Source organism: Aquarana catesbeiana, linkage group LG06, assembly GCF_042186555.1.
Source record: "Aquarana catesbeiana isolate 2022-GZ linkage group LG06, ASM4218655v1, whole genome shotgun sequence".
Taxonomy (NCBI): domain Eukaryota; kingdom Metazoa; phylum Chordata; class Amphibia; order Anura; family Ranidae; genus Aquarana; species Aquarana catesbeiana.
Window position 1 is genome coordinate 337,249,742 of NC_133329.1, and position 23,780 is coordinate 337,273,521.

The following is a 23,780-nucleotide window of genomic DNA, read 5'->3' on the forward strand; positions in this document are numbered from 1 at the left end:
TAAAAGCACTCTGGGGAGCTAAGTATTTAAGGTGAAGACTAAAGTATTTTCATGATTTATTACTTCAGGAAATAAGAGCAAATACATGTAGCAAACAGGAAAAAACACAGTAAATGCTCTAATACATGACCCTCCAAGCTTCACATGCACTGGCCTGGGCTCAGACTATTTTTACCTAGTGAAGTGCAAAACATCCAGGTAGCACACATTCCTATTTAAATGTTTACTTTGCACTATCATCACCGCAATGACCCACTTATTCAGTAAGGCAGTCAAAAGAGCAAAGTTTAGTATTCCCTAATAACCATGATGACTAATATAACTATCATACCTACTGAAAACTCAAATCTGATTGATTGCTGATGGGTACTTCCTTTGAACATTAATATTGCTCTTTATGCTGTCTTTAACACTGTTTTTTTACTTAAAGTGGATGTAAACCCGATTCATGAAATTTGAGCTGGGCACATATATCTGCAGTGTTTTCTTATCTCTCTTCAAAACACTATGTCTTGTAGCTGTCTCCTGCTTCCTTCTTCTGTAATCAGCCTCATAACTTCTCAGTCACAGGAGATCAAAGCAGCCTGAGTTTTGTGTTGGGGAGGATGCTATAAATAGGTTAGCAGAGCCCTGAATGATTCAACAGCTCTGAAAATCTCTGCCTATGAGGAGAGGGGGTGGGTGTCTTTCCTCCAATCAGCTGTCTTGGCTGTATGCCCAGGTTTCACTGTAGTGCTAAACAGGAAGAGAAAATCTCCTAACATGATCTGAACTTTCTAAACAGTATATACAGATGAAGACAGCAGATATACAGGTAAAACTTACGTAAGGAGATTTGTTTCATCCCTGTGTATCATCTGAGGCTGTTCACTTCACTGGGTATATGTGAGGGTTTACATCCACCATAAAGTGTAACTAAAGGCAACACTTTTTTTCCCATTTTGAATAGAGTAAAGGAGGGTTATAACCCCTGTTAGTTTTTTTTGCCATCTGTGTCCCATAGGGAAGATTTTCCTTCACTTCCTGTCCCATAACCAAAACAGGTAGAAAGCGGAAATCCCTTCAATGTGAGGGAGTCACCAGGGTCACCAGAACTAGTGTCCCCATTGGAACGTTTCCCCCTATTAGTGTTCTGTTGTCAACCCAAAATTTGAAATATTCATTTACTTTTACTTTGCATGATCACAGTAAGCAGGACAAAACTAGAGGGTGAATCTTCCTAATGGAGGCACAGACAACTATAAAAACTGACAGCCCTAAACCCTTTCCACTCTATCCAAAACTTAAAAAAAAAAAAGTTTTGCCTTTAGTTACACTTCAACCACTTCAGCCCTGGAAGGTTTTACCCTCTTAATCACTAGGCCATTTTTTGCGATACAGCACTGTGTTACTTTAACTGACAATTGCGTGGTCGTGCGACGCTGTACCCAAATAAAAATGATGTCTTTTTTTCCCCACAAATAGAGCTTTCTTTTGGTGGTATTTGATCAGCTATGCATTTTTTTTATATTTTGCACTATAAACAAGGCCAACAATTATGAAAATAAAAACTATGTTTTTTGCTTTCTTCTATAATACATATCCAAAAAAATGTAAAAAATCGAATTTCTTCATCAGTTTGGGCCACTATGTATTCTTCTACATATTTTTGGTAAAAAAATCCCAATAAGCGTATATTGATTGGTTTGCGCAAAAGTTATAGCGTCTACAAATTATGGGATAGATTTATGGATTTTTATTTTTTTTTATTGTTTTTACTGGTAATGGCAGAGATCAGTGATTTTTAGCAGGACTGTGACATTGCAGCGGACAAATCTGATATGAAGTGACACTTTTTGGGGACCAGTAACACCAATACAGAAATCGGTGCTAAAAAAAAATGCAATGTTATGCCGCGTACACACGAGCTGAACTCTGAAGGACTTTTCAACAGAGTTGCGACGGAATTCCAATGAAATGGACTTGCCTACACACGATCACTCCAAAGTCAGATCATTTTACACGTGATGACGTACGACCGGACTAGAATAAGGAATTCATTGCCAGTAGCCAATAGTTGCCTTTGCGTCGTTTTTGGTCCGTCGCACTAGCATACAGATGAACGGATTTTTCGATAGGAATCGAGTCCATCGGAAAGCTTTGGAACATGTTCTATTTCTAGGTCCGTCTGAATTTTCGACAGAAAAGGTACGATGAAGGTCTGATGAAGCTCACACACGATCTGAATGTCCAACGGAATCGTTCCGTCGGACCTTTTCTGCCAGAATTTCCGCTCGTGTGTACACGGCATTACTGTATAAATGACACTGGCAGGGAAGGGGTTAACATCAGGGGCGATCAAAGGGTTAAGTGTGTTCCTGTGTTTTCTAACTGTGTGGGGGATGGACTGACAGGAAGAACACAGAGATCTGTGTACTTCTCTGTCAGAACAGGAATCTTCCTTGTTTATATAGGCAGATCCCTGTTCTGCTTCTCTGTGGAGCGATCGCGGGTGGCCGGTGGATATCGGGTCCGCCAGACCTGCTGATTGGCTCCCACTCTGTGCAGCAGGCATGTGCGCGCCCACAGTATCTATTGCACGAATTGACGTACAGGTATGTTGTTTCGCGCAATAGAGCCGCCCTGCCGCAGTATATATGCGTTGGGCGGTCTTTAAGTGGTTAATGTGAATCTGTCAGACATTTTAAACATTTTAAAGCAAAGATTTGTCCCAATCGATCCTGTGGCTGAAGACAACTCCTCAGTGACAGGAATGATAAAGGACAGCTCACCTGGACAAAAAATGCTCCCTTGTTGCCACCTTGTTAGTTAGGGAAATTTGAAAGCAATCTGGGCCAGCTTCCATAGAGGTTAGTGGAAGGCTCTTCTAGTCATTCTGCTTCTGGCGATGTGCCACCAGCATAAAAGCAGGAAGTACAAAAGTATCTGCTATGACTTTTATTAGTCTGAAATCCCTTCATGGTGGGCCTCCGTGATTTAGTTTGACTTTGTTACCTGGGACTTGACTTTTCTAACTTCTGTGCTATTCCCCACAGACCTACCTGTATCCAGTCCAATACCAGCACCTTCAATGGTCACTGAAGTGCACTCACTGGGAAGGTAGAAACCTGGGCAACCTCGTGAGTCTTAGCCCAGAAATTAATAAAGTTCGGTCTCTAGCAACAAACAAATACCTAAATCAGAGAGTTGTACAAATGGGGGGTTCTATCTAATAAAGGAAATAACAGGCAACTTGTTTACCTGAATATATTTGATATATTTTAGTTTTAAAGAAGTAAGGCATTTTTAATTATCCCATTGCTTCAGCTTGAAAGCTGGAAATCACTGTAGTAAAGATACTTCGGTGATCTCCACTAGCTTCTGGGTCCCGTGACGAGAATGCCAGAGCATTCTATCAATAGGTTGATAGGTGGGGAGTGTGACATCACCGCCCCACCTCTCCAACTTGTCCAATCAGACAAAGCTTTGCATTCACTGAGAAAGTGCAAAGTGATCTTTGAATTGTAGCCGTGCCCAGTGGCCAACCTCCTGTGTTCACAATGTAGCAGGATAGCCGTTCTGCATGGGACCTGGATGCTAGTGGGGATTACTGGAGTAGCGGTGTCTGCTACATGGATTTTCAGCTTCCAGAGAGATCCCACAATAGTTACATTGGTCTACATTGTTTTTTTATGCACTGGGGCTAAATGCCCAGTGTGAATAGGGCATACAAAACTTTTGCTTAAACACAAGAGGCACACAGTAATTTATCTGCTACTGACAGCTGAAGTTAATACAATGCATAAAGGTTTGTATGTTAACAAGCATTGATACTGAAACACTGCTTTTGACAATTAGTGCTAAAATAGCTGCTGACAGCAGTTCTGCTACATAGATTGGTTCAGCAGGTACCATCAGCTCCATGCTTGGGTGTGTTCTCAGTTAGGAAGGACTCAAGAATGTACACGATTCTCTATGTTCTACGCTCTTAACTGGTTTAAGAGATGACAGGTTCAATTGATATATTTATAACTGACTGAGCAATATTTGGGGATGGTGAGACTAGAACTTCAGCAAACTTTTTTTTCACTGCATTAAGCAATGCTTACTCTATGTACAAAGCTCAGTAATCCACAGAAATCTGTCAGACTTGATTTACTTTGGTCAGGTTAATTAACAAATATTTTCTAATAGGTAATTATGCATTTCTAAACTTTGAATTTTCTTATACCGACAGATGTGGAAGAGGGTGCTGCAGACCTTGTTTAGAATAGCAGTGACTGACAAACTGTAACATACTTATAAGGGGATTGTGTGTTGCCTTGTGCTGACACTTGCGCCCCAGACAGAATTTTCTCCAACACCAAGACATCTTGATCATGTTCTTTAAGCCTCACTGTATTTGCTTCAACATCCTATAAGAATGAGAATAAATATAAAAGATATTATTATAAAACCCCGAACCCTTTTTGTTGTTATTTTGGTTAGGTAGGTAAGGGTAAGGGGAATAGGTAAGGAAAAGGGAATAGGTAAGGGGAATAATCAAGAGCAGAGCTATACCTAGGCCACTGAGGTTATGATTTCCTCCTTGTTAACATGATCTATTACATATGTTATCGCTTTCTGGCCCCAGGCAGAATTTGGCTATAACTGTTAAAATGGGTGACACCATTAGACCTGGTTTATGACCTTGTACACTTGTGGATGTATGAGTTATCCACAGCTGTATGCAAAAGTGTTTTTTTTTTTTTTTTTTTTTTTTTTAGAGTGAGGGGAGCTAGAACCCCTGTCAGCTTTTGATGGCTGTCTGTGCCTTGTTGCAGAATTTCTTTAATTTCCAGTTTAGTAAAACTGTTTTCACAGGACATGACATGAGGGGAAATCTCTCTAACATCCTAGGCAGCAGAAAAAACCTGACATGGGTTTTAATCTCTCTCTACCCTATTCAAAACTAAAACTAAAAAGTCTGGACTAACACATTGGATTCTATTATTGAGATCTCTGTACTGAAGAGTTCTGCTGTGTACACACTTGCTATGGCCATTATGATGGAGTCTCACTCTACCTGTTGGATTTGTTGTTTTATATCAAAGAAAAAAACTGCGCTAATATGAGACCATATATGTGTTAGTAATTATCTACAAATGATGGAATGTCCTTATCCTGTAAGGGACATATTTGCTCCCTAGCGATGGGAAAATTCTAATACCTGGAGAAAATCAATTTGCATCACAATAATAAATCCAAAATGTATTGTGCAAATAATCACATGATAAAATCATAAAAAAGTCAATGAAAATATAGTTGTTAACACAGATTGTCTAAACTGATAATGTTGCTGGTCACTGAATGTTCAGGTGATGAAAGAGACTGGCTGGGATATAAGCCTAAAAGCAGAGCTGATCTCCTTAAAAAAGAGATCGGAGCAGCTGGTAAGAGGCAGTTATTTTCCAGGTGGAAGGACTTTCCTATCTCAAATCACTTTTTCCTACAGTGTTTTCCGGTTTGAAGTCACTATTATCTATGAATGAGAGACGTCCCTTCAATGTGAACATTCAGTGACCAGCAACATTATCAGTTTAGACAATCTGTGTGAACAACTATATCTTCATTGACTTCTTTATGATTTTATCATGTGATTATTTGCACAATACATTTCAGATTTATTATTGTGATGCAAATTAATTTTCTCCAGGTATTAGAATTTTCCCATCGCTAGGGAGCAAATATGTCCCTTATGGGATAAGGACATTCCATCATTTGTAGTGAATTACTAACACGTATACGGTCTCATATTAGCGCAGGTTTTTTCTTTGACATTTACTTATTGTGTGTATCTCACATTATAAACTGCAACAGGACCTTAATTGTTGTATCCTCTAGAAGAAGCAGGACCTCAATTATTGCATCTTCTTGAAGGGCCATTTAGACAGCGCTGTATTTCCATTTGATATTTATTTTATATAACACAAGAGGTGTTGCTGGAACATTGCAAAGAAAGGTTGGAACACCTAAAACTTCAAGGAGGACAGAAGTCTGATATAATGGTAGAGGGCCCATTCTATTTAAATATCTGAGACAAATAAGATGAAGTCAGGGGCTCTGTTAGCCTGGCATATTTTTGTTGACTAAACAGTTAATCATTTGAATATACACATTAAGGTGCCAAACTACACAGTCAACATTGACCGTTAATACCAACCCTCAGTATTCGGTTAAAGTCCTCTTTATCCACTCGCAGAAAGTGGCAGTTGTCTTCCCGTAGAACTATAGATGCTGCCCGAGGTGCATCATTCACTAAAGCCAACTTTCCAAAGTCATCTCCTTCATGAAGGGTACATACCACACCCTGAAATAGACACAGAAAAGAAAGTGCAAACTTCCTATTGATAAAAGCCTTTACATGCAATGGTTGATTGCATTTAGTTTCCCTTTAGAAAGTATCGCCTCCACGACACTTTGTGGGCCTGTTATACTAAAGTTCATGTGTAGAACTGACAGTGTACGAACAAGCAAATTGTGTGCTCCCTGAATTCACTATGTGTCCATGATGTGTGCAGAACCATACAGGCTACAGTATATATATATATGTACAATAACTAACATAGGTAGTTTGCTATAGAATATATGCTCCAGCATTTGAATGTAGTGCTCCTGGAATTCATTTTACCTCATTGTGCACAAACCTTCGTACACAGACTAAAGTGAACATACAATTTAAAAAGGGTGATTTGCTATAGAACAGATTAAGCATGACATACCTAAAACTGAAATTTGATTTTCTCTGGGTCTGTCTAACCCCTATTAACCATTAATTTTAAACATGTTTAAATGCGCATACCATATAGAAATAAGATGGTATGCACAGGTACAGATTGTAAAAGGCTTAATTTGTAAAATGTTCAATGATCACTTTGCACATGAAAGTCCATGTGCATGCATGCAATATTTATTTTAATAAAATAGGCCCTATGTGTTTCAGGCTTCAAGAAAAACTACTGTATTTCAAGGGCTTTTGGCATTTTTATAATAAAGATTACATAAAGGTAATTTTCTACAAAACTTTCACTTTTTTTTTCCTTGCAGATCAATATTTTAAGGACTGTAATTAATATATAAATTTAGACAATTTCACTCTATTGGCTGTATGTATTTTAGACAATTGCAGTTAGCACCTTTACTCAGTAACTACAAAGATCAGGTCAGTTACATTATAATTAAGCTGATAGCCTTATTGTTTTCAAACAGTCTAAAAAGACTTTCTTGCACTGAGATGAAAAGCAGAGAAGAAGGATGACCTCATGAGTGTGCTGCTGCTTTTTAACTGTCCAGTCAGAAAGCTGGGAGTGGAGAGAAGACAGCCTATAACTCTAACAGAAAAATAGTGTCATCCACCTGGCTGTTCTGTTTCACAGGGCTATGTAAATAAGGAATGCATAGGCAGAAATACATATCTTTGTCAGTTAAAGCAGCTGAATTTCACCTATCCATTTAGAGGATTACCTACATTTAGGTTTTTTTTCTGGAGGAACAATAGTGATTGACTAAGAATGGCCAAAGTAGATTTTCTATTCTTCCTTTACACTGATTGGCCCAGGGGTGCCTCTATGGGTTGCCCAGTATCATGGACTAGTGATTACTTCCTGATCCAATCAAAATTTGCCTAATTTTGGCAAGATAATTTTATGTGTAGAGGTATTTTTATCTGATAATGCAATATAGAGAGCATTGATGGTTTAAAACAGTGGTCTCCAAACTGCGGCCCTTTGCTAGCCTTAATCTGTGCCTTGGGGAACTATCCCCCCCCACTGACACCAACAATGGGGCACTCTTCCTCCCACTGATTCCAACAATGGGGCACTCTTCCTTTCACTGACACCAACAATGGGGCACTCTTCCTCCCACTGATTCCAACAATGGGGCACTCTTCCTCCCACTGATTCCAACAATGAGGCACTCTTCCTCCCACTGATTCCAACAATGGGGCACTCTTCCTTTCACTGACACCAACAATGGGGCACTCTTCCTCCCACTGATTCCAACAATGGGGCACTCTTCCTCCCACTGATTCCAACAATGAGGCACTCTTCCTCCCACTGATTCCAACAATGGGGCACTCTTCCTTTCACTGACACCAACAATGGGGCACTCTTCCTCCCACTGATTCCAACAATGGGGCACTCTTCCTCCCACTGATTCCAACAATGGGGCACTCTTCCTCCCACTGATTCCAACAATGGGGCACTCTTCCTTTCACTGACACCAACAATGGGGCACTCTTCCTCCCACTGATTTCAACAATGGGGCACGCTTTCTTCCACTGATACCAACAATGACTGTATCCACTAGTCTGGCCCCTCTGAAGTCTGAAGGACAAAAACCAGGCCCTTTGTTTAGAAAGTTTGGAGACCCCTGGTTTAAAAACAATAGAAAAACATAGAAAAACAACATCCACTGGTCTGGTAATAATAAAATAAAGGCTGCCACGGGTGGAATTATTTTATGTCTAGACTGAAGAAGATTTAATGAGTTTCAACAGCACTCAGGTCATTTTACATACAAAAAACAAACACACATAAAATGACAGGACATCATTTTAACAACATCAAACTAATTCCAGAGAAAAAAAATGATTTTAAAAATAGCTACATTTGCATGTGTATTGGTCAAAAAAATGTTTTTTGTTTATGGATAGCCTTATTACATTCGCAGCACTGTCTACTTGAACCTGCTAGTCTTCCAAAAGGAGAACAAATTACTGACGATAATCTTCTGGCTAACACAGTTCTGATATTAAGTAACACTTAAGCAGCACCTGCTTGTCCTAAACTGCTGCTGTTCTCTAGTATAGTGGTGGATTTATTTTACTTGTAGTGATAGGAATCTACCACAAATACCAAACTGTAGAAAGGAAAGCGTCTATGTTGCCAGCAGTAGCCAATCAGATTTCAAATGTCATCTTCCAAATACAAGATAGATAATGAGGTTAACGGCAATATTTCAGTACATCTTTTAATAAAGAGACATGGCAATTTATAATTTTTTTGAAGCTCGCACTATTGATATTGTAATGGTGTACTACTTACTATTATTTAACTATTTATTATTATTTAACTAAATTAGAATATCCTAGATCATTTCCAGTACAAAATTTACCACATTTTCAGCCTGTGTGATTTTTTAAAAATGTTACCCAATATCTTCTAGCGTGCATGCAATGGACTCAAAGAACACTTGGGCTTGGAGTCAGAATAGTTTTAAATGAAGTAGCCCTAACGCATACATTTGCCAGCATGGAAAAAGAGAAAGTACCTTGCCATAGATGACCACGTTAACAGATCCTCTTAATATGATATACCATGAAGTCCCTTCTTCACCCTGGTTAAATACTGCAAATGGGAATCTCATTAATTAAATGAATACTTATCCATGTAAAATGAGAAACAAAAATTAACCCAATCAACCTGCAGCTAGCATTTGCAAAATTAGAACTCCCATTCCAAGGTGAAAGATTTTATCCACAAACTATCTTTATCTAAAGCTTAACTACACCAAACATTTTGTGCATGCCAGCTTAGAAAACCTGTCTGAAAGCATACCAATTTTCCGTCTGCCACAATAGAGGGTATTGGATATAACAATTAAAATAAAATAAAAATTAACAGCCCTAAATTAGGGCTTTAAAAAGGGAAAGCTAAGTGTACTTTTTGAGTTATTGTAATGTTTACCTTAAAAGTATTTTGGTGTAACTTACTTATATTGCTGCATGCTTTTCATTCTATATTTTTGTAGAGTAATGGATACTTGTGCGCACACCAAACCAAACAAATATAAGAAAATATGGATAAAAAACCACTACCAATATATAAAATCAAGCTCAGCAAAAGTAGAAAAGAATAGCTGCCACAAATATTAGTGTTCACACACCTACAAACAAGTAATATACAAGATAAATCTGCGGCGCTTATCTGAATAAGCAAAATGCTAGGAAGCCAAAGAATGTGCAGAACTAACCTATCAAAAAAATAACCCAAGTATACAGGCAGAGGGATAAGTGATGCGTGAATGCTTAATGATAGCTCAAAGGAAGATAATAATATGTAACATGAAGCTAATAAACACACCAGAAGAAAAATAGTGACGTGATAAAGTGACGTGACAGTCACGCAACGCGTCAGGGAGAAGAGAGGCGAGTTATTCGGCTGCTTGTCTTTTCGATCACGGCTGGGATCGGTGAGTGAGTGAGCCGTTTTTCAAGTTCTTGCTGAAACTGGAGTTTTTAAATGTAAGTGGGCAATTATGTAATAAAAGCTGGTATTTTACTTACTTCACTATGGAGTCCTTCCCCTTATTTTTGAGCTAACCCTGTTTGGACTACTTGGAGATCGGGAGGTTGCTTCATCATCTGCCATAAGTCTGGTATTAATTTGTCGGGAGCTGAGTGAGTTCTAAACCACCTGGAAGCACAGAGTATTGTGAGGCTGCTTTTAGGCTGTTATCGCTCAGCCAGGAGGTGAGAGGCTGGGGGAATCATTATCTGTACACACCTTTTGTTCGTCACTGGGGATTTGTGGAAGATTTTTGCAATCTGTCACGAAGGAGATGTGAATGGGATTTTTTATTGTTATATTTGAATATCTATGGGACTTTTTGATGCTTGGTTTTTTAAACTAATTTCTATTCACTTTGGGAGTCACATTATTTGTTTATTACACTCTGTGTATTAATTTGTGTTGGACACAAAGTCACACTGAATGCTCTTTATTAGGTCACTATTTATTTACTATGTATTTTTAGATTTGAAACATTTGTTGCAGTTTGGATGTTTTAGTATTTCACTTAACAATTTTTTTATATACAATTTTGGCTGCTGCACTGAATATTATCTGCACAATATTTTTTGGTAATCTATTCATTTAGAGTGGTGGGATATAGAGAACACCTTTTTGTTGGAGTCATAGATTGAATTAATTTTTACTCACGGGTATATTATATTGTTTGATGATATAATCGTTATATTCATTAATAGGCTATCAATTATCTGGATCCCAGTCACGTAGTTCACAATAGCCTCACTCTTTGATGCAACATTGGTTTGGCGTGATCCTTGGTTGCACAAAAGTGGTGGAAAATTAATTTATATGAACCTGACCTTTACCTGGAGCTTTTTCTTCTGGTGTGGTTATTAGCTTCATGTTACATATTATTATCTTCCTTTGAGCTATCATTAAGCATTCACGCATCACTTATCCCTCTGCCTGTATACTTGGGTTATTTTTCTGATAGGTTAGTTCTGCACATTCTTTGGCTTCCTAGCATTTTGCTTATTCAGATAAGCGCTGCAGATTTATCTTGTATATTCTATATTTTTGTTACTACAGGCATACCCCACTTTTAAGTACACAATGGGGTTTATTTACTAAAGCTGGAAAGTGCAAAATCAGGCTCACTTCTGCATAGAAACCAATGAGTTTCCAGGTTTTATTACTAAAGCCTAATTGAACAAGCTGGGGTTAGAAGCTCATTGGTTTCTATGCAGAAGTGAGCCTGGATTTTGCACTTTCCAGCTTTAGTAAATAAACCCCATTGGGCACTTAAAAGTGGGGTATACCTGTATAGTGATTTGTATTTTAATCACTAGTGGGCCCACTCTATTTATCTGCAATCACTCAGCCTCCCTGCTTAATTGTTGAGCTATCAGACAGTGATTGAGAGTGCTTGTTTTCATCAAATTAGTGGACTCATAGGGAATGATTTACTAAAAGAGTAAAACATGCTTACCTAGCAAATTAAATGTTCACTTTGCAAAGGTTACATTGCTAAGTGAACGTTAGTAAATAAGCCTGAACCTGTTTTCAGTTTAACTATCCAATCATGTCTGAAGGTAATAAAAAAAAAAAAAAAAAAAAACAGACTTCTTGCTTTGTACATGGTTGGATATTAAACATGGAAAAACAGAAAGAGGCCCTGCATGTGTATTGGCTAAATACAGCTTCCCCTATGTACATTTACTTTGATTCATTTTTTTTCTATGTTGTATTGAATTCTAATAATATACTTACAAACTGTTCCTGCTTTGGGATGAGATTCAAATATTAAAAATCCAGCCAGTTCCCGTTTAACCTTAATGAAAAAAGGAAAAAAAGATCATTTAGCAATTAAAATGACATAGAAATAGTTTGATGAACATTTTCCAATTCCTTTCCATGAAATTGCAAATATCCCCCCAAATAAAAGTATAACTTAAGACAATTTTTTTTTTTTTAGTTCTGGATAGAGTGCCTAAGGATAAGAACAGTTGTCAGTTTTTATTGCTGTCTGTGCCCCCGTTAAGGAGATTCACCCTCTCCAACTGTCCTGTTTACCTGTTTATCAATGAAAGTGAATGTAAAGAAAATCACAAATTTTGGGTTGTCCCCAGAAAAGTAATAGAGGGAAAATCTTCCACTGGGGACACTAGTTCTGGTGACCTGGAGGTCCCCAGGGAATTCCCTTAAATTGCAAGGACTTCCTCTCATTTCCTGCTTGGCTATGGGACAGGAAGTGAAGGGAAATCTCCGAAATAGGACAGAGATGGCAAAAACATTTTTTTTTTAAATCTGACAGGGGTTATAACCCTCCCTTGCTTTATCCAAAATGAAAACAAAAGTTTTGCCTATAATTCTACTTTAAGGATTTTAAAAGCAAAAACACAAATGATTGAAAATATACAAAAATGTACCAAGACAAAGTGACTTACTGTGGTGGAGAGGTGAGATAAGGCTTTAATGTGAATAAGTTCTTCGAAAATAATTTCTAGATCATCAGCAGTCCTCTGACCTGGTCTGCGCAAAAGAGGATATAGATGTTATCTTCTACAACATACAGTGCAACTAAGACTTCATTCTTCACTAGCATAGCAGTAATACACTGAAGGTAATTAATTAAATGTTGAAAAAAATGTGTTTCATTTGACTGGCTAGCCACTAATCTGAAACAAACACATACAAATTTACACTATTAAATATAATGCTTGCTTCATAGTTATTTGGAAATTTGCATGCTATGTCAACCTATGTGCTGCTTAGTGGGATATTCGGTAGGACAGTTGTAGCATACACAGAACTTTTATTTTATTTTTGACAGTGGAACTGAATAGTGGAGGAGTGAAAGGATGGTGAGTAAAGACACCATTGGACCACCTAGATGCATACTATGCTAATGGCCTTGTATCTTGAGGACATCATATCAATACATTCCTCAGTCCACTGGTCCCTTTGGTCTTTTGTAATGCTATTTGGCTTCACTTCAGTCACTTAACATTGTGAATCTACTACATCTTGTGTACTATCCAATGGCATATACAAGATTTGGACCTTACCACTTACTTTGAGGTCTCCTTCCCTCATCTGCCCGCCCAGGGTTTGCTTTATTTGATGTCTCTGCTTGCTGGGACAGGTGCTATGCTGTTTTCATGAGCCCTGATGAAGCTAAGTTTGGCAAAACGTGTTGGCACATGAAGACCCTTGTCACCAGCTCTTATAATTGTGACGCCTTATTATATGAAAGCATATTATGCATTTTGTTGGCACCTGTATATGTTGCATTTAAATACTTGAATACATACTACAAGTATGCCTTTTAATAATTGTTTGAGAATAAAATTGCATATTTTTTTATAGAGAAGTTGTTTATGCCTTGTCTGGCCTGTACAGTCAGACTTTTCTTCGTTTTACTCTGTATACAATATGGATGATGGCGTTGTAATAGTTTGATAAGTAAAGACATCTGTGGAGGGCTGCAATAAAGTAAACCTGCTGCTTTGCACTGCATGGGCAAAGCACAGGGCCTATGTTGACTATAGTTGTTTTCAGAACTGCTTCCCCATACAAGCCATACAGTTGTATGGCTGAACTTGCATTGAATTTGCACAAAAAAGGTGCAGGGACTTTTTTTCCCCCGCACTGGAATCGGATCGCATGGGTGTTCTCACCTGCGATCCAATTCCTGTGCGAGTTCACAGTTCGCACTGCGATCTGTGCACCATTCTGGGGGTGTCATTAACATTGTATTGACACCCACAGCAGTTCGCAGAGGGCAGTGTGAACTGCCTGCGGGAGAGATGTGATGCGGGAACTGGCGCTGGAATCGCACTGGTTCGTGCATCGCTACAGTGTGAACCTAGGCTTAGGGTTTCGAGTGCATGCCCCTGCCCGCCTACTCCCCTGTGATTTGACCGAGTGGGAGTCTGTCAGCAGATCCCAGCCAATGATTCATGACCATGACCTACTGACTCCACAGCCCAGAGCCCTGTGTTGACAATCAACACCGGGCTCTGTACAGAGGCAATGCAAAGCAGGGAAAATAAACAAATCAGTACACAGTACACACATTACACATTGTTAGACACACAATTAACCCCTTGGATGCCCCTAGATATTAACCCCTTCTCAGCTATTTTCATTAGTACAGTGTCAGTGCATATTATTAGCACTGATCAGTGTATAAGGCTACAATCAGGACCTAGGCGTTCCGGAGCTTCTTTTGGGCAACAGGCGTCCGGCAATTTTGTCGCGACTTGTAGGGAGACAATTGCCACAAAATCGCACCGCGATTGGGGTGCCATTGAAAGTAACGGGATTGCAAGCGTATCTGTGCATTGATTTGGGAATTGCGGGCAGAATCACAGCGATTCAGCCCGTGATCCGGAACGCCTAGGTGTGAACTGAGCCTTAGTGTCACTGGGTCCCACTATAAGTCGCTCCTTCTTTACAACTGAGGGGGCGCAGTTTGCCATCTTCGCCCTGGGCACCGGATGACCTTGTTCCGGCACTGCCTGTCAGAGCTCAGTGCTGATAGCAGAACTGGCTGTATTTATATTCTCTGGAGAGAATACAACTAAATAATAGCACACATATCTGTCCCTGACTGGTGAGGCTGTACAGTTCTGACAACTTTAAGAGGAACTTCACTCTCCTCACCCCTATGCTTTTTCTCTCTGTTACATTTTACTGCTGACATAATGCAGAGTTTACATACTACTCAGCAAGTGAATCCAGCATTTTCTTGCTGTGATCCACTATGCTTGTGCCATCCTGGTTGCTGACATCGCCAAGTCCCTTCTTCTGGTTCAGGCAGCCTGGCCCTTCAATCATGCACGGCTTAATTTGTCCCCCTCTGGCAGCATGAATGGAGCCCGAAGCTTTCTGTGATATTTAATGTGCATATCCCAGGAGGCTTCAGAGTAAAGAAGACATTATTCGTGGCCTAGGCCATTAGCTGGGGCTAATCATCAATATTAAAAAAAAAAGTACAGTAACATTAAAAAATGTTTTTTAATGATTGACATTGTGAAGGGGGGGGGGGGGGGGGGGGATAAAATTATGTCTAATGCACTAGGTGGGCAAAGTTCTGCTTTTTTAAGGCTGGAGATTCCGTTTTTTACAAATTCCTATTCCTGATCTGGTTCTCTCTAAGTCTCCAAATAAATATTCCAATACAACTGTGGCATAAAATAAACAGATAATTAAAGTTTAATGTGCACTACTTTTTGATGTTCATAGATACCACTTTGTATTGAGGACTCGTTCACACCAGATGTACTGGGACTATGTTGGCAGCTATTTCCAGCACAGCCCCAACGCATAGACAAGGCAAAAAAGCCTTTTCCACTTTGTCAGTACACATGATGTGCGTTGAAAAAAGAATATTGCATTAAATACTTTTTTTCAGAGCAGCAAGTTGCAGCAAAATACAGCATTGCAACACTGCTGAATAGAAATATATCAAAATTTCAATACAGTTTTGTGGAAACAAAAAGCGTGCTGAGAATGGCACATCGGCACTGTGTCTACCAGCGTACACCAGTGGCCATGCTATAAGCCATAACTTTTATTCCCATTTGCAGATAATAGGTTATAAGAGTGCTATCTGCCCTTACAGGAAGTATGCTCTCTTAAGAGCAGTGAAAACAATACTTTCAAATGTAAGAGTGAGCAGTGCTCTTTTACCCTACTAATAAACAGACTGGTGAACGGACCAAGTCTGTGCATAACCGCTCTATCCTGGGCATGATATTCCATTACCTACCTACCTTCCATTTCTCTACCTACAGCTTGTTGTGATTTTGTTAAGCCAGCAACAGCAAAAATTGCTCTGTGTAAAAAGTTGATTTTAGCAGAGAAGTGTTAGTGGGGGCACAAAAGGTTGGCTTTCATGTCTTGGGCATGGTGGTCTGCTCATACACACTGGACCAATGGTGAGAATAGACATTCGCTACATATAAAGTAATGGTAGAATTAAGTACAGAAAATAAATTACGGTTTTCGAAGGATCATTCTCATGTGAGCATCAGGTCCTATCTGGGACAACACAAGTAAGGTTTCCTGGAGCTCCTCCTCACTTTCCCGCTTCTCCTCATCGGTTGGCATAGGCACATCATCGTGTTCATCATCCAAGAACCGATAAAACAGGTACTTGTCTTGGAAGTAATATTCTTGGTCAACTAAACAGATAATAGGAGGCATGAATATTATGATGGTTGATAAGAAAGAAACCCATACATGGTTCAAGTATCCAGTCTCTGTGTAGGTCATGTCTCTGGGAATTGAACTGAAAGGCAAAACTTTTTTCTTAGTGGAGAGATATTAGAACCCTTGTCAGTTTTTATTGCTGTCTGTGTCCCCGTTAGAGAGATTCACCCTCTCTATTTGTCCTATTTGTCCTCTCATATTATCATTGAAAGTCAAAGTAAAAGAAAATCCCAAATTTTGGGTTGTCCCCAGAAAAGTAATAGTGGGGAAATCTTCCAATGGGGACACTAGTTCTGGTGACCTGGCAGTATCAAAGGAATTCCTTTAACTTTCAAGGATTTCCTCTCACTTCCTGTTTGGCTATGTGACAGGAAGTGAAGGGAAATCTCTGCAATGGGACACAGATAGTGAAAAAAAAATCTGACAGAGGTTAAAACTCTCCCTTACACCATCCAAAATGAAAAAAAAAGTTTTGCCTATAGCTCTACTTTAAGTTACTTCTCCAATTCTGTAAAGTCACAGCACTTACTCACTCTACTGTGTACCAATCTGTACTTCTTATAATTTTATTCACAGATCTCTCAATATGTAACTGAAATCATGAAATTAGAGGGTGGTACATCCCTTTTAACAATGTCACATTTTAATGAAATACAAAGGCTAATATCGAACATGCTAGTTCCAGGGCTGTTATGCTTATCCAAAGACTTCACTACTTTTTGAGTCACTGACCTGGAACAAGCAATGCAGATTAAAAAGTCGGAGTGTCATCATCTCCTATCCTTGCATCAGCTCACTAATGGGGTGATTTACTAAAGTCAAATAGACTGTACTTTGCAAGTGCAGTTGCACTCATTTTTCCCATAAATTAGTGAATGGGGCAAAGCCTTACTTTGTAAATAATACCCAATCAGGTGCCAGGAACTAAAAAAACAGCATTTTTGCTTGCACATGATTGGATGATGGAAATCAGCAGAGCTTCACCACATTCACTAAGCTCTGGGGAAAATTGGTGCAATTGCACTTGCAAAGTGCACAGTCCATTTGCTTATATTAAATCAACCCCACTGAATTATCATGGAGGCCATGCAACTAGCACATTCAGGAGGAGATGTGAGCAATGAAAGCACATTTCTTGTAATTTATTAGGGATTATAATATTTTATAATTTGACAGACTTATGAAATATATATTTTTTGCAAACTGTTCTGCAAAACAGGGATCTTATTTTTAATAGTTAATGTCATCAAAACTGCCCTGGACAAGTTTATGAAACCAGTGACTGATCCAAAGATCTGGAAAATTTGCCAACTGTTATAAATGTATGACAATAAAATAAAGGCACAATTTTGCAACCTGATCATCATCAGATAACTGACATAGCCAGCAGAGGGCATAGTTTAGTCATATATAACAAACTTTAAAAGCATGGGAGCAATGATGAAAAATGTTCAATACAAGTGACAGTGAATGAACATTAATCCGGCAAGGTCAGGAAATAAGTCTTCTTATATGTAGGTGAAAGGAATTGTTTAAATGATTGTATTTAAAATGTGTGTTCAAGAACCTAGTCTCTGGAATGTTCATAAGAAGGTTGGTTATAATCATCGGAAATGTAAATGGCATTTTTATCTGAAAAATGTTAATACAACATGTTAGGTCAATTGCTTTTATTACCAACGTTTTATAATAACTCAGACATTGTAACCAATAAAATCTTGGATTTCAGAGAAGTAAAAATCTTTACAACAATTTCTGATTGGTTAATGGGTTATTCCTCTTTATTCTTGTATTCAGAAAAAAACAGCAGTGGCCATTGCTGGTTTCCCTCTAAGAATGCTAGCTGCCTGGCTGTCTCTGGCGTCAATACTTTCTGAGTCACTTACCTGAAACAATGGAGATTTGAAAGCCAATGAAGACATAACCTTTAATTTTCAGGTCAGTGTCTTAAGCCATACAGGTAAAGATTTCTAGACTAAGAGAAATCCATAGATTCCCCCATCTATGCAAAACAGTGTGATGAACGAATCTCCTGCTACTAGCTATTGTATTCTGACAGACGCCACCCGCAGCTGTCAGCAAATCTGAGCAGTGACTACATCTGATTGGCTGCTGTCACTGCTCAGCCAACTCTTTTCCCCTCAGCTCTTTTTGTCAAGCTGAGTGGTATCTGGCATCTAAATTCGAGCAGTGTTTGGCCAGCTTGATACATACCTCCCAACATTTAGAGATGGGAATGAGGGACACCTACAGGAAAACATATGTAGGCATGAGACACGCCCCCTGCCACACCCCCTTAAAGGAGAATTAACCCCCCCAAAAAAGGTTAATTAAATCCACAAGGGCTTTTTTTTTTTTACCACTACTATTCCTTTATATCGGTATTTAACATTTACAAATGCAGCCATTTAGAATTTGGATGAAAGGTTTGGCACTGGAAAACACTTATTGAAAGATAAAAAGTGCAATTTATATACAGCCATTTGGATTTGGAGGGACAAATGAGGAGGAAAGAGGGACAGAGGGACATTGCTCCAAATTAGGGACAGTCCCTCGAAATCAGGGACAGTTGGGAGCTATGCTTAATAGTGCCCATACATGCTTTGATTTTATTATCCAATCAATGGGTGATTCGACCAAAATAATCGAATTTGCAAACAATTGAATAGCAATAAATTCCCTTCTGATTAATTTAAACTTGATTTAGATTGGACTCAATCAAACTGAGCTACAGTACCTGACCATGGTGAAAAATTATTGATCATTTTGCATCAATTGGCATCACAGAGATACTTTGTTCATTAATGCAATCGTATTTTGATCGATCAGATTATGAGATTACATTGTGGAAACAGAGATATGATCGAACACTTACGGGGAGTTCTCACTCTCAATCAACCTTTACTTTTTCAAAATTCTTTTGCTGCTAGCATTAGTAAATAGATAGGAAAGTATATCATATTTACTTGTTTAAACTTTTTTCTTATGTTTTTCAGTTACTTCCTGGTTTCCAGGCCTAGGCAAATTATGTCACTGGATTACAGGAAGTAAATGCTACATCAATCATCTGCCCTTACTCAAGATGGCCACAGCCAGAAATGCTAGAGGGGTATTTTTCAAAGTGATTTTTCAACAAAATAAAGCATGGAGACATGGATGTATAGGGAGTTTGCTTTGAATATTACAAATTAATTCAAGTGGCTGTAAAGGCAGAAGGTTTTATTGATTCTATGATTTAAGATAAAAAACCTTCTGTATGCAGCAGCTCCTCTAATACTTACTTACTCTAATACTTACATGAGGTCAGTCTAGATCCAGTGATGTTGCACGAGACACTCGGCTGTCCGGGACTCCCCTCCTTATTGGTTGAGACAGCAGCATGGCGCCATTGGCTCCCGCTGTTGTCAATCAAAGTCAGTGAGCCAATGAGGAGAGAGAGGGGCGGGGCCACAGCTCCATGTCTGAATGGACACAGGAAGCTGTGGCTTGGCTCGAGTGCCCCATAGCAAGTTGCTCAATAGAGGAAGGGGCCAGGAGCACCAAAGAGGGACCCGAGAAGAGGAGGATTTGGAATGCTCTATGCAAAACCAACTGTACAGAGTAGGTAAGTATGAGATATTTGTTATTTTTAACCCCCAAAAAAGAGACTTTAGTATCACTTTAACCACTTCCAGACCAGCCGCCGCAGTTTTACTGCGGCAGGTTGGCTCGGCTGGGCAAATCAACATTACCTTATGTCGCTTCGCCTTTTGGCCACTAGGGACAAGCCCACAGCATGTGCCCTGATCGCTCGTGACAGGGCGAGAACCGGGATGTGTGTGTGTAAACACACACATCCTGGTTCTCTCAGGGGAGAGGAGACAGATCATGTGTTCATACTAAGTATGAACACCGATCTCTCTCTTCCTCTAGTCAGTCCCATCCCCCTACAGTTAGTACACACCTAGGGAACACAGTTAACCCCTTGATTGCCCCCTAGTGTTAACCCTTTCCCTGCCAGTGACATTTTGCACAGTAATTAGTGCATTTTTATAGCACTGATCGCTGTATAGTTGTCAATGGTCCCAAAAATGAGTCAAAAGTGTCCAATTTGTCCGCCACAATATCGCAGTCCCGATAAAAATCGCTGCCATTACTAGTAAAAAAAAAAAATAATAATAATAAAAATGCCATAAATCTATCCCCTATTTTGTAGACACTATAACTTTTGCGCAAACCAATCAATATACGCTTATTGCGATTTTTTTTACCAAAAATATGTAGAAGAATACATATCGTCCTAAACCGAGGATTTTTTTTTTTTTTTTAAATATGGGATATTTATTATAGGAGAAAAGTAAAAGATATTGTGTTTTTTTTCAAAATTGACGCTTTTCTTTTATTTATAGCGCAAAAAAAATTAAAACGCAGAGGTGATCAAATACCACCAAAAGAAAGCTCTATTTGTGGGAAAAAAAAGACATCAAATTTGTTTGGGTACAACGTCACAAGAACACGCAATGTCAGTTAAAGCGACGCAGTGCTGAGTCGCAAAAATATGGCCTGGTCATTGAGCAGCCAAATCTTCCAGGGCTGAAGTGGTTAAACAAAGTTTTTGGTTTGTGGTGCTTAGATGTAGTGTAGTTCCGCTTTAACTGTCAATTGAAATCCATTTCCCTGCGTGTGGCTGTCAGAGAGGTTACCTGGTTGGGCGCCGGGGCGCGCCGGGGCGTGTTGGCGCTCGCGTTCCTGTCCGTGCTGGGGCGCGTGTCCCTGTGGGCACCGGTGTGTCTGGGCTGGCCGACCGTGGCGTGCGGGGTGGCGCCCGGGCGTTCGTGCGTACGCGCGTTCGCGCTAGCGCGCGTTCGCGTTAGCGCGCGTCCGCCTGTGGGCGCTGCTTGTGACGCGACCCGGTTCGGTGGGCGTGCACGCCGGTGTCGGGGGCGCGCTCGGGCGCGTGCGGGGGCGCGGCGCGCTTTGGCGAATCGGCGCGCGCACGTGCGCGGCGTTTTGGCGCCAATCGGCCTATTTAAGGCTTGCCTCTATGCTGACCCAGTGCTGCCTGATCAAACAGCTCTGTACCTTGTCCGTGATCATCCTGAGTTCCTGTTTCCCTGTTGTGCTTATCCATTGTGACCCGGCTACCCCTTGGACTATCCTTGATTGCTGCCTGAACCCGACCCCGGCTTGTCTGACCTTGTTTTTGCCTCACCCTCTTGTACCGATGCTGCCAGCCCGTTGCCGACCTCTGCCTGTGTGTGACCAGCCTGATCAGTTCCTGCCCAGCATCTGCTCTACCCAGTCTGAAGACCTACCGGTTGCTTGCCAGACCATTGTGCTCCAGGATCCTACTACAGGCCCTCATACCACTCCGCATTCGTGGCCTCCTGTCTACTCTATCAGGGGCCCCGAATCGGATACGTAAGGGAGCCTACCCTCTGCCCAAGCGGACTCACCTGTCTGGTAAGTGTGGGACCTGATAGTATCAGGCAGCCATGACTGAGTCCGGGCAGGGGGCCTCCCCCATGGATGAACTGTGCAGGCACCTAGCGGGCCTCACTCAAGCCGTTAAAAGTCTGCAAGAAGGCTACACTAGATTGGAAGGGCAGGTCCAGGCCCTCTCAGCCTCTCCTTCAGGAGCAGCGTCCAATTCGGCTTCGGCACCCTCTGTTGTGATGCTTCCACCAGAGCCCAGAGTACCTCCACCCGAGAAGTTTTCAGGAGATCGCAGTAAGTTCCAAGCGTTCCGCAACGCTTGCGAACTGTATTTTGCCCTGCAACCCCGTACATTCTCCCTGGAAGTTACTAAAGTGGGGTTCATCATATCCTTGCTGACTGGTGAACCTCAAACCTGGGCCCACAATCTGCTGAAACAAAAGGCTCGATCCCTTGATTCCGTGAGTGACTTCTTCCTAGCCATGTCCCAACTGTACGAGGACCCTCAGCTAACGGCAACGGCTGAAGCCACTTTGCACTCCCTCCAACAAGGTCGCAGAGCGGCTGAAGATTACGCCGTGGAGTTTAGGCGTTGGAGTGCCGACACGGAGTGGAATGACGCTGCCTTGCGTCACCAATTTCGGCTGGGATTATCTGACCCTCTAAAGGACGAGCTGGCACGAGTGGGGGTTCCCCAGACACTAGAGGAACTCATCAATTTATCTATCCAAATTGACCGTCGCCTCAGGGAAAGACGCTCTGAAAGATCAGTTGGTCATCCACGTCTTACCTGGATGTTGCCCAGGGCCCCTAGTGCCCCGCACCAAGCTCCATTGGTCTCATCCGCTTCCGCCCAGGAAGGCTCGGAGCCTATGCAGTTGGGACTGCTCCGTCCCTCTCTGACCCCAGAAGAGAAGACCCGAAGACGCACACTCAACCTGTGCTTGTACTGTGGAGAGCCCGGTCATTTTGCAAGAGCATGCCCCAATAAGAGGCGTAAGTGTCTACCGTCTTCCTCATTGTGTGCACCTGTCCTACCTAGTACCGGTAGCCATTTAACTCTCTCCATTGTCTTGCAGTTACCTGGAAGGAGCATCCCAGTACCGGTCATCGTTGATTCAGGGGCATGCAGTGGATTCATTGACCGGACCTTTGTTGAAACTCACCATATCCCCACTCAAACTAAAGCCCAAGGACTGGCAGTCTTTCTAGCAGACGGTTCCACCCTCCGTTCCGGACCCGTCACCCAAGAAACGGTTCCTCTTTTGGCCACCATTGGCCCGGAACATCAGGAACTATTACGCCTAGATGTCATCTCCTCTCCTCTCTTTCCAATTATCCTAGGGATACCTTGGCTACAGGCCCACAATCCTAGCATCAACTGGGCTACGGGCAAGGTTCAGTTTTCCTCCGAATATTGTAGACAAAACTGCTTACGGGGAACCCCACCAACCTCTTCCCAATGTCTGTGCATGGACTCTGAAACTAAACTCTACCAAGATCTTCCTGAACCCTACCGGGATTTCCTAGACGTGTTCAGTAAGAAGGGGGCAGAAACCCTTCCAGCACATAGACCCTATGACTGCCCAATAGAACTTCTACCGGGTACCGAAGTCCCCTTTGGTAGAATCTTTCCCTTGACTGAGCAGGAGCTGGGCACCTTGAAGACTTACATTGACGAAAACCTGAAGAAAGGGTTCATTCGTCCTTCTACGTCTCCAGCTGGGGCAGGCATCTTCTTCGTAGAAAAAAAAGATCATTCCCTACGTCCCTGCATTGACTACCGGGAGCTTAACAAAATTACCATAAAAAACAGATACCCGCTACCTTTGGTTCCTGAGCTGTTTCAGAGGTTAGGATCTGCTACCGTGTTTA

At 40.9% G+C, this 23,780-nt stretch overlaps 1 protein-coding gene across 7 annotated transcripts in view; it reads right to left on the reverse strand.

Moving 5' to 3' along the window:
• Window positions 1-23,780, reverse strand: part of RAPGEF4 (Rap guanine nucleotide exchange factor 4) — a 488,280-nt gene that overhangs the window by 158,123 nt on the left and 306,377 nt on the right. For all 7 annotated transcript variants that reach the window (XM_073633880.1, XM_073633882.1, XM_073633881.1 and 4 more), the window contains 6 exons: window positions 16,279-16,462; window positions 12,719-12,803; window positions 12,042-12,102; window positions 9,292-9,368; window positions 6,182-6,328; window positions 4,279-4,394 (listed from right to left, as the gene is read on the reverse strand). In XM_073633880.1, the coding sequence (XP_073489981.1) occupies window positions 4,279-4,394; window positions 6,182-6,328; window positions 9,292-9,368; window positions 12,042-12,102; window positions 12,719-12,803; window positions 16,279-16,462 (670 nt within the window). The remainder of the gene's footprint in view (window positions 1-4,278; window positions 4,395-6,181; window positions 6,329-9,291; window positions 9,369-12,041; window positions 12,103-12,718; window positions 12,804-16,278; window positions 16,463-23,780) is intronic.